We start from the raw sequence: 14290 nt of genomic DNA, 5'->3' as shown, positions 1-14290 counted from the left end.
TTAGTTTTGATCAATTTTAGCAAATTTAAGTTTACAGTTTGACCAATTAGGCTTTAAGCTAAATTTTCTTCAAACAATTTGTTAAAAAAAGTTAAACAATTTTGATCAAATAGTTTAGTAAATCTTAAACTGGTACATCTTCTCTTTTTATACACTTTACAGTATAAAACAATATCAAAAAAGTTCTCGGAATTTCAAATTTTTTTTCGCGCATTCTTAAAATATCACAAAAGTCAAAAGCTTTTGGATCCAACCTTCCCTGGAGTCATGAATGGTCCCAAACAAAGTTTGGTCCCAATTGCCGCTTTGACGTTTATTGGATACAAATTGACTAACAAACAACTTGACATGCAAAGTATATATATAGATGATGGTGGGATTATCAGTGTCTTGTTTTCTACTGATGTTTCTGTCCGGGATTACTAGTGGATACAAGATACGGCGAACCATTTGCAATATAGGTAATATCATCATTTTCTAATATTTGCAATATAGGTAATATCATCATATTCTAATATTTGCAATATAGGTAATATCATCATATTCTAATATTTGCAATATAGGTAATATCATCATATTCTAATATTTGCAATATAGGTAATATCATCATATTCTAATATTNCTTTTTTAATCTTTAATTGTTTTAATTTTTATTTGGAATTCTTTTCAATTAAATTTATATCTCTTGCAGAAAAGTTGTTTAATATATATTATTTTTAGGGTCCAAATCCGAGAATGGGTCTTCCATTTTATGGAACCAGGTTATAATGATTCTCATTCTTAAGGACTGATGATGATGTAAAAAGCATCTAAATATATTTCCTACTTAGAAGTTGTGCATTTTACAGATTGAGAACACTTTTAATCAATTTGGATTTTTAGAATTTTTTATATTCCAGATTTTTATTTTCTTTATCATTTTTAGAAAAGATTTTAACAAAGCATAAAAATGGATGTAGAAATGGTAATAGGAGAGGGAGGGGGGGGGGAGGTTTCAACTTGAAAACTTCTCTTTCCAACAATTTTAAACTGGAAACGAAAATATCATTTCTTTTGGTGTAAATCCTTTACTTTTCCTGTACTCCTTTGGGCTTCTGCGGTTCTGCCTCAGGGTTATTGTGATCGAAAACCCCCTAAATCTTGAAAAGACGACATCAAGTGTTCTATCTGTTATTGTTTATTTATCTATGGATATTAAGATATGGACACAACTATGGGGCCCAGATCAAACAATGTCTGATTAACTCAAACCGTACAGATGAACAAGGACCTCCGCTTAGAAAAGTTGTTTATCAGGACTGCCTAGACCATCCCTTTAGGTACGTTCATATAATGCTCTAAATAGGTTCATATAATGCTTTAAATATGTTCATATAATGCTTTAAATAAGTTCATATAATGTTTAAAGTAGGTTTAGAAAAGTGCTTTAGGTAGGTTCAAAATAATGCTTCAAGTAGGTCCCAAATAATGCTTTCGGTAAGTTCACAATAATGCTTTAGTAGGTTCAAAATAATGCTTTAGTAGGTTCAAAATAATGCTTCAGTAGGTTCCAAATAATGCTTTAGTAGGTTCAAAATAATGCTTCAAAGAGGTTCAGAATAATGCTTTCAGTAGGTTCAAAATAATGCTTTAGTAGGTTTAAAATAATAGAATTCATTTCCAAAAACGTGGATATCGACGGACTTACAAATGGCAAAGAAAACCTCATACTGACTACTATGATCAAATATCAATGTAAAATAAAATTTCACTAAACATGGATACTAAAAAATCAAAAAGATTGAAAATAATGCGTTAGGTAGGTTCAAAATAGTTCTTCAGGTAGGTTCAAAATAATGATTTAGTTAGGTTCAAAATAATGCATTAGGTAGGTTTAAAATAGTTGTTTAGGTATGTTCAAAATATTGCATTAGGTAGGTTTAAAATATTTCTTTAGGTATTTTTAAAATAATGCATTAGGTAGGTTTGAAATAGTTCTTTAGGTATGTTCAAAATAATGTATTAGGTAGGTTTAAAAGAGTTATTTGGGAAAGTTCAAAATAATGTATTAGGTAGGTTTAAAATAATTATTTAGGTATGTTCAAAATAATGTATTAGGTAGGTTTAAAATAGTTATTTAGATAGGTTAACAAAATGCATTAGGTAGGTTTTTTAAAATAGTTATTTAGGGAGGTTCAAAATAATGTATTAGGTAGGTTTAAAATAGTTATTTAGGTAGGTTCAAAATAATGTATTAGGTAGGTTTAAATTAGTTATTTAGGTAGGTTCAAAATAATGTATTAGGTAGGTTTAAAATAGTTATTTAGGTAGGTTCAAAATAATACTTATCAAAATTCACTTTATTGTCCAGCTATATGATATAGACATAATTAAATACGAATCTGCCAGCACTTCAAAATAATGAACATAATTTTAAGGTTGTAAAATTGGGTAGACATGTTGTCTTGATATTACAAGTTACAAGAAAAATTAAATTAAGTTTGATTAGAGCCCTTTGTTATAAAATACATTGATGAAATCTTCATAAAATGCATCAATTCTACAGCCAATTATTTAAGGGTCAAGCTTGACTTCTCTGAGTTCAGTGGGCCGGATAAATCAAACAACGTAAGTCATTTTCATTTTAATTCCGAGTTAAGTAATTTTCATTATAATTTCAAGTTTAAATTTTCATTTTAATTCCCAGTTTAGTAATTTCCATGATCTTCCTTTTCTGTGCTTTCAATTAAATCAATATTGCTCGAGATATGAAGAATTTCGTGCATATCGACAATTTTGGATTAATTTAACAAAATTGTTGACATCTTCGATAATTTTGACAGCACAAAAGGGCAGACCACATTTTCAAAATGCCAGGAGTAGGACTAGATTAATTTTAAGGTTATTGTTTCAAGATTCATAGATGGTAAAGTAGGTTGACGACTAAATGTCACAAAAAATTCAAGTATCAAAGACGACATTCAAGTCGTCTTGCTTATGCCATGTTTTGTGAAACACCTTGTACATGACGACTGTTCTAATTATTTACTGTACTAAACTACACCCTAAACATAGGTTGATATCAGTACAATAGAAGAGCTTGAGTTCAACAATCTACACTCTAGTTTCTCTATATCTTACTAGGACATTGTTTTATAGGTTTCTCTATATCTTATTAGGACTTTGTTTTATAGGTTTCTCTATATCTAACTAGGACTTTGTTTTATAGGTTTCTCTATATTTCACTAGGACTTTGTTTTATAGGTTTCACTTTATTTCACTGGGACTTTGTTTTATAGGTTTCATTATATTTTATTTTGACTTTGTTTTACAGGTTTCACTTTATTTCACTGGGACTTTGTTTTATGAGTTTCACTATATTTCACTGGGACTTTGTTTTATAGGTTTCTCTATATTTCACTGGGACTTTGTTTTATAGGTTTCATTATATTTAACTGGGACTTTGTTTTATAGGTTTCATTATATTTAACTGGGACTTTGTTTTATAGGTTTCACTATATTTCACTGGGACTTTGTTTTATAGGTTTCACTATATTTCACTGAGACTTTGTTTAAGGTTTCATTATATTTAACTGGGACTTTGTTTTATAGGTTTCACTATATTTCACTGGGACTTTGTTTTATAGGTTTCACTATATTTCACTGAGACTTTGTTTAATAGGTTTCACTATATTCAACTGGGACTTTGTATTATATGTTTCACTATATTTCACTGGGACTTTGTTTTATAGGTTTCACTATATTTCACTGGGACTTTGTTTTATAGGTTTCACTATATTTCACTGGGACTTTGTTTTATAGGTTTCACTATATTATATTTGGACCTTTTTACAGTGTGAGTCAGTTCGACGAGGATGAGGAAGGAAGTGTTATAATCAAGGGGAAAGTAACGTACTGCAAAAACCCCTGTGAGGTAAACTGAATTTAAACAAAATTTAAACAAATTAGTTTTTACAAAAGATACACAAAATAAACAAAATGATAAACATTAAATAAAATGGAAACAAAAAGTAACAAAATATTAACAAAATATAAACAAATTGTAAAAACTATTTATAACCCTACTGGTTGAAGGGGGGAGAGGTGTAAAGTATTTGAGCCAAAAACTTTTCTTTTTCGAGAGGGTTCGAGACTTTTTTGATGAGATTTTTAACCAGAGCGTATCGAAGGTTAAAAATCTCACTTAAAAAAATCTGCAAAAGGTTCAAAAAAAAAAAATAATTAAAATCAAATAATTAATGGAAACAAAAAGTAACAAACTATTAACAAAATATAAAAAATTGGAAAAAATAAAAACCAAATGAAAAAACTAAAGGAAATCTGCAAACGGTTCAAAAAATAAAACAAAATAATTAAAATTAAATAAAATGGAAACAAAAAGTAACAAACTATTAACAAAATATAAAAAAATTGGAAAAAATAAAAATCAAATGAAAAAAACAAAGGATATAATCAATTCATTTGATAGCTCATGTCGTCTTCACCATACCGAAGTGTTTCAGCTGAAATTGAAAATATTAATTTAGCTCTGTCCTGTATTGTTTTTTTTAGATGACCAGTAAAACTCGTAAAACACACAATACAGAATGACAATATACTGATCAGTTAAACACTGTTTTCTACAGATTGACCCGAAAAGTAAAACGTATTCATTGACCTTTTTGTACGACGAGTTTATGATGTACAAGGGGTTGTACAATTTTCAGCTTTTAAGAACTCTCCTGTGCAGGGTAGGAAGGCCGGGATTGTTTACTTTCAATTGTTATTTTTTTGTATGGTTTATGTACTGTACATAAACTGTACATAAACTGTACACTGTATAGGTTGGAGATACAAGGGAGAAGAGTAAAGTTGACGAAGATTCTATGAAGTACTGTACACCTTGCAGTTCAAACTCGCATCTAATAATAAATCTGAACAAGTAAGTTTTCTCTGAAGTGTTAAACACTCACCATGCAATTCAATCTTTCATCTCAGCTATATATATACTTTGGTATTCTGGGTGTCTGTTAGTCTGTTAGTGTCCAATAAACGTCAAAACGGCTGAACTGAATTTTGTTTGGGACCTCGCATGACCCCAGGGAAGGTTTATGGATACTCAGAATTACAAAAAGTTGTCTTCGAAAGCTTTTGATTCTTGGTAGAACTAAAAAAGGGTTGAAAAATTTTTTGAAAATCCATTTTGTGAGAAGACCCTGTACTAAAAATGCTTTTAAAAGAGATTTTTTTGGCCCCAGGACATGATCGGGTTGTTACGATCAAATCTCGGTATTTTTTCTATTGCGAAAGTTTGGTGTTGTCTGGGTTTATATTGATCTACCAGGAGTTGTAATCTGGCAGCACATTCATCCATCCACGCTTCATTCATACTGAGAAGAGGGTTAACAAGATTCCAGCTGCCTAAGATTCTTCTTAGGCCTCAGAATATAGAGTGCAGGAATCCGTCTGATATACTGGAATGAGGCCTGGGTGCCATACTGATAGGAAACATCACACTCATTGCTCCCTAACATCTGGATACCCCTAGGTACTTACTCTTACCTGCTTGTTCACCATTCCTCTCTTCAACATCATTAATTGGATCAATCCACTTGAAGCTTCTTTCTTGTTGAGTAGAAAACACACACCCGTTAGCTGCGAGAGTTGTTGACACCCGCCCCTCTATCCTCCTACATCCGTCAGGTGGTCATAACTGCTTAACCAGATGTCGGCTTCAGATGTTATTATGAAACTACAGGTTTGTGCGGAGTACGGGAATCGAACCCCTGAACACCAGTCTGGACACCAATCCAGTTACTGGCTGTGAACAAGTGTGCTTAACTTAACGAGAACTGGTGTCAAACACGTTCCACCCCACCCCACTTAAGATGCAAATATTTAGTGTCTCTGAGCTGCTGTTGGATGAAATGTTGTTCCCAGAGGACAAATATGGTCTAGCGTACATCTTTACTAACAACATAACAGTCTTTAGGTAATCCATTTTTTATTTGATTTTTCCTTTTTCTGTGATTTTAGTTTTTTTAATTAATTCTTTTTTTGATAAATATTTTTTGATTCTCGTATAATTCTTCATTTTCAATTCACTCTTTCTTTCTGTTTTTGAAAATTGATACTTTTTTTACTTTTTCTTATTTTTTTGTTTGATTCAAAAATTTAAACCATTAAAATCTATCTATCTATCTATCTATCTATCTATCTATCTATCTATCTATCTATCTATCTATCTATCTATCTTTTTATCTATCTAACTGGAGAATGAATGGACAGGGATTGCAGTGGCAGCTGTAGCAGTTATCATAGTTTTCATGTTTGTTGTCGGAGTCCTCATAACCTCTCGTCCTAAACCTATCTAAACTAGAAGGGTGGGACAGGGTGTCCCAATAAACATGGAAATTAATCGTCTCAATATATTTTAGTGATCATAATTTAAAATGCAATAATCTGCTTAAAATATTGGTATTTGTCTTGGTAATTTTAAAATTAGAGCTTTCTCAGTAGCTATCACTTTACTAAATCAAAGAATTATTTAAAAAGAAGAGAAAATATAAGCTGAAAGTAATCTTTTTTAAATTGATTTTTTCTAACAGTTAATTGCTGAAAATTATAAAAAGATAAAAATACTTCCTTGGATTTTATTGCCCTAAAAAATGAAAATTCCGTGGTGATATAATATTTAATTCTTCTCCTTTTGTTCTGGTTCTATTATTAAACTACGTACACTAGTAAACAAAAACCATTTTTTACAAAAAAAAATCATAAATTTTTAAGAAAAGGAAAGGTTACCCAATAATAAGCCCAAAGGAAGTGTTTTTATTTATCTTTTCATCCCAAGAAGACGTCCAATTTTCCAAAAAAGCCAAAAAGTAATAATTTGTTAAAATTTATGAAAAGCGAGGCTGTTGAAAATGTTGAAAATGTTGAAAATGTTGTAAATGTTGAAAATGTTGTAAATGATGTAGAAAATAGTTTTTAAAATAAAGAACTTATGAATGGATTTTCAATTGCACATAATATATCTGAAGTGAATTTTGCAATAATCTACATAATTCCAATTGTATGATATATTTAGAAATATCCAGCAGTCAGAACTTAACTGTTGTTTTGAGATCAAACAGTGATCTATGTAGATCAATGATTGATTGATATATATATATATATCATATGCGGACGTAATCATGGCATAATCTAATTCCTTTTCAATATCCCGTAGTAGTCAATGATCATACCCTGCAGGGATAACTGATTTGAAATACTCCATAAAAAAGTTCTGACCTTTGTTAATCGCGCATTGTCGTAAGAACCTAGAATTTAAGAAAAAATCAGAAATTCAACACAATTTCATTTTTTAGTTGAATCAAAAAAAGTATTAAAAAAATATAAATTTTAACGCATATAAAAACATGATTTTGTTCACCTGCAATCTAGATCCACGTGTGATATCTAATTCAGATCGGAAAATATTTATACATCAAAATTGCCAATTACTTCACAAAAACTACAACTAAAAACAAGTTAGAGTCGATCCCGTCTTAAAAATAGATGCAACTTTTGAAAGCTGTCTGGATCCCTGTGTTATTCCAACGTAATTTTTTGTGGACACTCAAGACTACGACTCCATCTTTTCTGTTTTTTCTTGTTTGAAATAATCAATAAATACAAAGTTAAAATTTAAGAAATCCCTTAAATCTAACAGACTCTAAAGCGGAAAGAATTCAGATTCACGGTTCTCGTGGTAGACTGCAGTTGAACATTTTTTTCCAGCTTTTTCACATCGCTCAAAATACTTTCAAACATTTTAGTACAAAAGTCAAAACTAAAACTTCAGACCATGCTATGATATATCTGAAGTGAATTTTGCAATAATCTACATAATTCCAATTGTATGATATATTTAGAAATATCCAGGAGTCAGAATTTAACTGTTGTTTTGAGATCAAACAGTGATCTATGTAGATCAATGATTGATCTTGTAACGTCCGTATCCGATATATATATATACATCATATGCAGACGTAATCATGGCATAATCTAATTCCTTTTCGATATCCCGTATATAGTCAATGGTCATACCCTGCAAGGATAATTTAAGGGATCATGCGTTCATCCTCAAGTTCAAAAGTGCCCATACTGGATATCGACATCAAGCGTTCAAGATTTGCGATAAAAATTTTAGTACAAAAGTCAAAACTAAAACTTCAGACCATGCTATGTACAGAGATTTAGGTTTCATTAAACTCTCATCTTTTGTGGATATCTCTGTGCATGTCCANTAACGACTGAGGATCGTTAGACGGTAAACATTTTATTTAGTTCAATTCTTTTATAATAAAAAATGTGAAGTTAAAAACTGAAATATGTATATATATATAAATATCTAAAGCTACTTAAGGTTTTCTATTTATAGTAAGATAAAAAGAACCAAGAAATATGACTGAAGTTTCTTTAAAAATTACGAATTTTGAAGGAAAAGTTTATCTAGATTTATTTATTACATGAGAAATTAGAACTAACTTGAAGTGCATGATATGCTTTACATCTACCATCATTCTAAAATTATCAATGGTTAAAAACTGACATATATAGGAAGTTTTATTTCTATGAAAATATTGTTGTGTAAAAATGTCAAAATACAAAGTTATAAAACAGTAAAACTTCTATAATTCTCATTTGGTTTTCTTTTAAGTTTTGATAACTTCCAAATAAGTTTCGTAATAGTTTTCGTAAAAGATCGTAAAAACCAAGAGCAAATTTTAGCCAATATCAAAAAAATGCTTTCGTTGGAAACCCTTTGCTGTGAAATAAAAAGAAAATCATGACTATTGTAAATCTTGCAGATCATAAATAAAATTTTATTTTTATTTTTTCACAGCTATTGCAGGGGACATTAGTTCCAAAACACTTGGCTCATTTCTGACACTGAATGTTAGAAATGGGCACAAATTAAAAGACTGGGGTTTTCCCTATTTTATTTGTTAAATATGAAATACGAGAATAAAGTTGATTCAATTTCCCGAATTCTGAATAAAGAATTTCCCGGATTTCTAGTTAAATCTATATGTAAGAAATCTAGCCCCGAGATAATTCAACGATAACTCAACTCAAAGTCTAATTAGAATCTCACTGACCCTATCTCTAGCCAAAACTCAAGGCTCTCAATCTCTAGCCAAAACTCAAGGCTCTGTATACGTCCGTGTTAATAAACAATTCGTATTGAACTAATTTATTTTATATACAGGTGAACTAAACTGACCGGGCTAGCCGGACAGGGTCAAAATTCAGATAATTAAGATATATTACTGACATGGATAACATAGTTCGCATAAAGCATTAATGCGGAATTTATTACATATATTGGAAGAACAAAATAATATTAAAATTTTGATTTTTTGATGCTATAATTCCTTTAAATTATAGAACAGTATTTTTTGTTTGTTTTCTATAATTTTGTTTTTATTTTACCTTATAGAAATATCTTGTTTAGTTACGTAAGTGTGTAAATGCATGGAAATTGACATTGATATGAATTCGAGTAATTGTCTCAAAACCAGGATATGTTCCAAAAACAAGACATGAGCTGAAATCCGGTAATTGTTTCAAAATAGGGATATGTTCTAAAATGAAAACCAATATCATCAAAAACTAATGCTCATACCTTATTATCAGTTTAAAGTTGACATTTCTTGGTTTCAATAATTAGTTTTAGCCTTTTTTGATAAATATATGGTGTAGTTTTGTTTAAGCCGGCTTGGATTTTAAGATATATACACCTGAAATAGATAACTTTGCAGATTTGGCCCATTTCTAACACTCAGTGTTAAAAATTGGCCAAGTGTTAGCTTTGGAACTAATTTCCCCTGTATTTGAATTTAACATTCATTTAGAATTAGATTTAATTGCTATCGTTCTTTTTTTTGACAATTTTACACAGCAATATATTCACAAACAATAAAATCAATCTGACTTTTATTAGAATTGTCAGTCTTTTTAACATCAGGTTTATGAAGATTTCAAGTGCAGTTGGTTGGTTGGCTTTCTTAGATCGCCATGCACATCAAGCTAGTTCTTCTTAGGTAATGTATATTATATTTGAATATTATAAAAAGTAAATCTTTTAAATCTTTAAAAGTCACGAAAAAGTACATTTTAATCTTTTAACAAATTTGAAGAATTATTAATCTTCCCTCTTTATATCATACTACAGTAAGAACCAGAAAATAGAGGAATAAGAAAACGACATTAAAGCAATAATCAAGTGTATTTGAAGTTGTACAAAGCAAATAGTTTTACTATTTAAAGGCATAGCTTAAGTCTTCTAAAAGTCGTCTTCCAAACTCAGAGTTTTCTGGTTTTGGTTTTCCAAACAGATTCTCTAAGTCTTGTTTTACAAGCATTGTTTATTTAATTTCTTTCGACAACAATTGACGCCGAACAAAAACTCAAATATTTAAAGAAATTCTTTTAATTCCTATTTTAGTCTGTGCTTGCTTGGAGTTATTCAAGAAATATCTGGGAAAAGAATGAATCTCAAAGTTCATTTCTTTGCACTTGCAGAAAATTTCAAAGAGCCATCTACTACTCTGCGAACCATGCTGTCCTGGGATTTGGACCTTTTTACAGACAAAATGAGGATTTTTAACTCCCATGATTTGGAAATAACTGATTATGATTTAACAATATTGGAAAAGGGAGATATTGACTATCCCTACCAGTCTAGCCCCCTAGATTCTGAAAAGGTTTTGAAGGCCATGGATAAAAGTCCAGTTATTAAAGAAAGTCGAGCTAACATAAAAGTCCTGCTTCTTCCTACGACTACCAAACTTGAATATACTGGATCATCTATTGCTGGAATAGCGTCGCCAAGTAAGATAAAAAACTTATACTCAACATTTTTTGTTGAGATAATTGAACCCAACTTGAGTATATTAAAGGTGAGGGGCATAGAGTCTATGCACATACTTGATTGTGACGTAATATGACCACTAGGAGTTCAGAAAATCATCGTTAAATATCTTTTATAAATTCCTGAGCAGTTTTATAATAACTGAAATTAACGCAAACTCTAATCACTACACTACCTTTCATCTTATTACTTTTAATTGCTCTTTTGTTTATCTATTGCATAAAAAGTAACAAATGTTCTGAGATTTTTAATAGATTAAACGAAAATTTTCTGAAATTACATACATCAATTTCCTTATTTATGATGTGTGAAATGCTCATTTTGAGCATTTTTAACATTGAATATTTTTATTTTTCAGGAGGGGGCCCCTTGGACGAGATATCCCAAAACGCAGTGATTGAAATCGACACTTTTAAAGCTTTTAGACAAAGAAATGTTCCTTACAAGAATGGAGTATATACCGTTTCTAGACACCCTGAAGCATTATTTTATGATATTTATAGTAAGTTATTTTAAGAACATTCTGGAAAAATATCTGTCATTTTATACGTTCTTGGCACGTTCTGACTTTTTTACGTTCTTGGCACGTTCTGACTTTTTTACGTTCTTGGCACGTTCTGACTTTTTTACGTTCTTGGCACGTTCTGACTTTTTTATGTTCTTGGCACGTTCTGACTTTTTTACGTTCTGGGCACATTCTGACTTTATTTTAAGCAACACGTTCGTTGACAGTTAGTCAAAACGGGTAAAAGTTTTTTTTTCAGGTAGCCATTCCTTTTTAAAGCTAAGAACGGAACGTTCGCTTCGTTAATGATATTTTCTTCTATTTTTAAAAGTTACCACGTTAACAACCTTTATATTATTAACGGTATCAATGGAAGATATTTTAGAAATGGTTAAAGGGAGTGACCGGCTATGTAAGGTAGTTGAACTGAGTATGCAGTGTTGTGGAAAACTTCTTTCGGATTCATTTGAGACATATTAAACTTTTTAAAGATCTGTAAATCTAAAGTAATCTAATTAGATGGTAAGGAACATATTTCTCCAAAGAAGTTTGTCAATAAATCAAAGCTAAAATCGATTAAATTGAATCTCTAATTTTCTTTGAATTTATTCGCAAATTTCTTCAAATTCTTCAAATGTCGTCTTTTCAATAATAATTCTAAAAAATCTGCGAAAATCTTTGTGAATAATGAGAAACCAGAATAATGAGATAATAGAAACTAATAATTGAACAAGATTACTTATTTTCGATGATAAGATTAATTTTTATTTCCTCAACATGTTCCTATACATGAAGTAGGACTTTTTTACATTGTATTGTCGTCGTTATTTATTAATTTAAAAAACTAATTCTGAAAATGTATCCACCCCCAAAGTAGAAGTTTTGAACATCGAATTTGCGCTCAAACTCAGGATTTACAGATCTTAATAAAGTTTTATATGTCTCAAATGAATCCAAAAGAAGCTTTCCACAACACTGCATACTCAATTCAACTACCTTACATAGCCGGTCACTCCCTTTAATGGTGCCAGCCGTAAAAGAGCTTTCCAAGGAACTGTAAGTGTAACTTCAAGTGACCAAGTCATGCAAAGACGGCAATGCCTCATTTACAATTCAACCCATTAAAGCTTTGTCTGCAGGTCAATTTTGAATAAGATATCCATGTCTTTGTTTTATTAAAAAATTTATTTTTATTTACGATTTCTCTGCAAAAGTGACTGGCTCAATTTTTGCTTATAAGAAATTTTCTGGTTTAAACACATTTGAGTCAGAAAAACGACAGTATCTTTCGCATTTTTTTTTTATCAAATTAAGCTTTCAAGGTAACAGCATTGTAAATAGGACACTTGAAGGCCGTCACATGAAATAACGCTTACAGACCCTCACTGCTTTACACTCTCATGTGCAATCATGTTAAATTCCCTGTTTAGAGGATTACGGAGATTCTTATAAGGAAAGATATGGAGAAAAGAAATATCTTTACAAGTTAGCAACCGATATTTGGGTCCGGAGAGATACTGGTGCTAGACTGGATAACCTGGGGACAGTGGCACATGAAATTGGACACCTTCTTGGGGCTTCAGAGGTAACATTTTATAGAAATAAAAAAATTTAAATTTCTTTAAAGTGACTTGTTTTGGTAAAAGATTTAATAGTATTTAAACAATTCATAACCACTTTAAACCCATTTAGACAACTTCAGAACAAGTTTGAACCCCTTTGAATCATTTGAACCACTTTTAACTACTTTGAACTACTTTAACCCACATTGAGGCACATAACACCAGTTTAAACCAATTTAAACCATTTTGAACCACTTTGAAAATCTTTAAACCACATTGAACAACTTTAAACCAAAATACAGCAAGTGAAATCTAACTGCACTTTTGCCATTCAGAAGTGGAGTTTTAGTTGAGTTTCAAAGTGGAGTTAAAATCTGCAATTATAGTCGTGTCATAATTGGGTGTTAACACTAACTTTTGTATTATTGTTAAAGTCCACTCACCAACTGATGGAAAAATGTGGTGACAGAAACTCGTCTTAAGTCCGACTTTTTAAATTCCTAAGTTTATCTCTACTTGACCACTTGTTTCTTCCAGTTCTATTTAGTGGGAAATAATCAACCACTTAAAACTACTTTAGATAGCTTGAACTCCTTTCATCTACTTTGAATAATTTTGAAGCACTTAATGAACCATTTTAATCCATTTTTAACCACTTTAGATCACTTTGATTTATTTGAAACATATGTACTTAAACCACTCTGAATCCCGTTGAACCACTTTGAATCATGTTGACCAACCACTTTGAACCACAACCTTGAACCACTTTGCTCCACTTAAATCAGTTTGACTCCTTTTGAAATCCATTGAACCCTTTTGTATTCTTCTTGAATATGCTAAAAATGTTTTTATGTTTTATTGATCAATTTGTTTAGTGCGCTGAGCAATCTAATGGCCTGGAATTTGATGTAACGAGCGTGATGTGCAGAAATACTGGGTCTAGATTGTCTAAATTTGCTCGCGCTGAGATAGATTGTCGGATTGAAAATGGATATTTGAACAATGGTCGCTGTTACACTTCTAAGGACTACGACAGTAGACGTGGTTAATTATCCACCTCAAGTGTATCATCCTTTGCAATCTGATGTTGTATAAACTTTAAAAAGTAATATTTTAAACTATCAAAACTGCCTGATTTGATCAAATCGTGAAAGTTTAAAATATCACAGATTATTAAAATCAGGTTGCAAATTCAAATAATAGGGTTTCGAAATTTAGAATTTGAGGCGTTTTTTTAGTTTCGTTGAATTCCAAACAAGATATAAAGGTTTTATCAAAATTTGTCCAATAGTGGCTTAAAAAAATAAACGTTTGCAACTATAA

At 30.7% G+C, this 14290-nt stretch overlaps 1 protein-coding gene and 1 long non-coding RNA gene across 2 annotated transcripts; both read left to right on the top strand.

Annotated features, from left to right (window-relative positions):
- Positions 1 to 3812: 3812 nt before the first annotated feature.
- Positions 3813 to 5969, top strand: LOC111706065 (uncharacterized). The gene is made up of 3 exons (XR_002766131.1): positions 3813 to 3913; positions 4824 to 4921; positions 5882 to 5969. It is a non-coding gene; the product is annotated as an uncharacterized LOC111706065 (long non-coding RNA).
- Positions 5970 to 9964: 3995 nt separating this feature from the next.
- LOC111706537 (uncharacterized) lies at positions 9965 to 14290 on the top strand. Its single transcript, XM_023479436.1, has 5 exons — positions 9965 to 10070; positions 10475 to 10860; positions 11259 to 11402; positions 12836 to 12990; positions 13843 to 14290. Exons 1-5 carry the CDS (start codon positions 10045 to 10047, stop codon positions 14014 to 14016), a joined length of 885 nt encoding a protein of 294 aa, XP_023335204.1. The 5' UTR covers positions 9965 to 10044; the 3' UTR covers positions 14017 to 14290.

This window comes from Eurytemora carolleeae, unplaced genomic scaffold (genome assembly GCF_000591075.1).
Source record: "Eurytemora carolleeae unplaced genomic scaffold, Eaff_2.0 scaffold70, whole genome shotgun sequence".
In the NCBI taxonomy this organism is placed as follows: domain Eukaryota; kingdom Metazoa; phylum Arthropoda; class Copepoda; order Calanoida; family Temoridae; genus Eurytemora; species Eurytemora carolleeae.
Note: the sequence above shows the minus strand (reverse complement) of the source record. Positions and strands in the feature narration are given on the sequence as shown.

Excerpts from the sequence above, each read along its gene's own strand:
- LOC111706537 (XM_023479436.1), top strand. The coding sequence starts at position 10,045 with ATGCACATCAAGCTAGTTCTTCTTAG. Across the intron at positions 11,403-12,835 it reads ATTATTTTATGATATTTATA|AGGATTACGGAGATTCTTAT; the intron begins GTAAGTTATTTT and ends TTCCCTGTTTAG. Across the intron at positions 12,991-13,842 it reads ACCTTCTTGGGGCTTCAGAG|TGCGCTGAGCAATCTAATGG; the intron begins GTAACATTTTAT and ends CAATTTGTTTAG.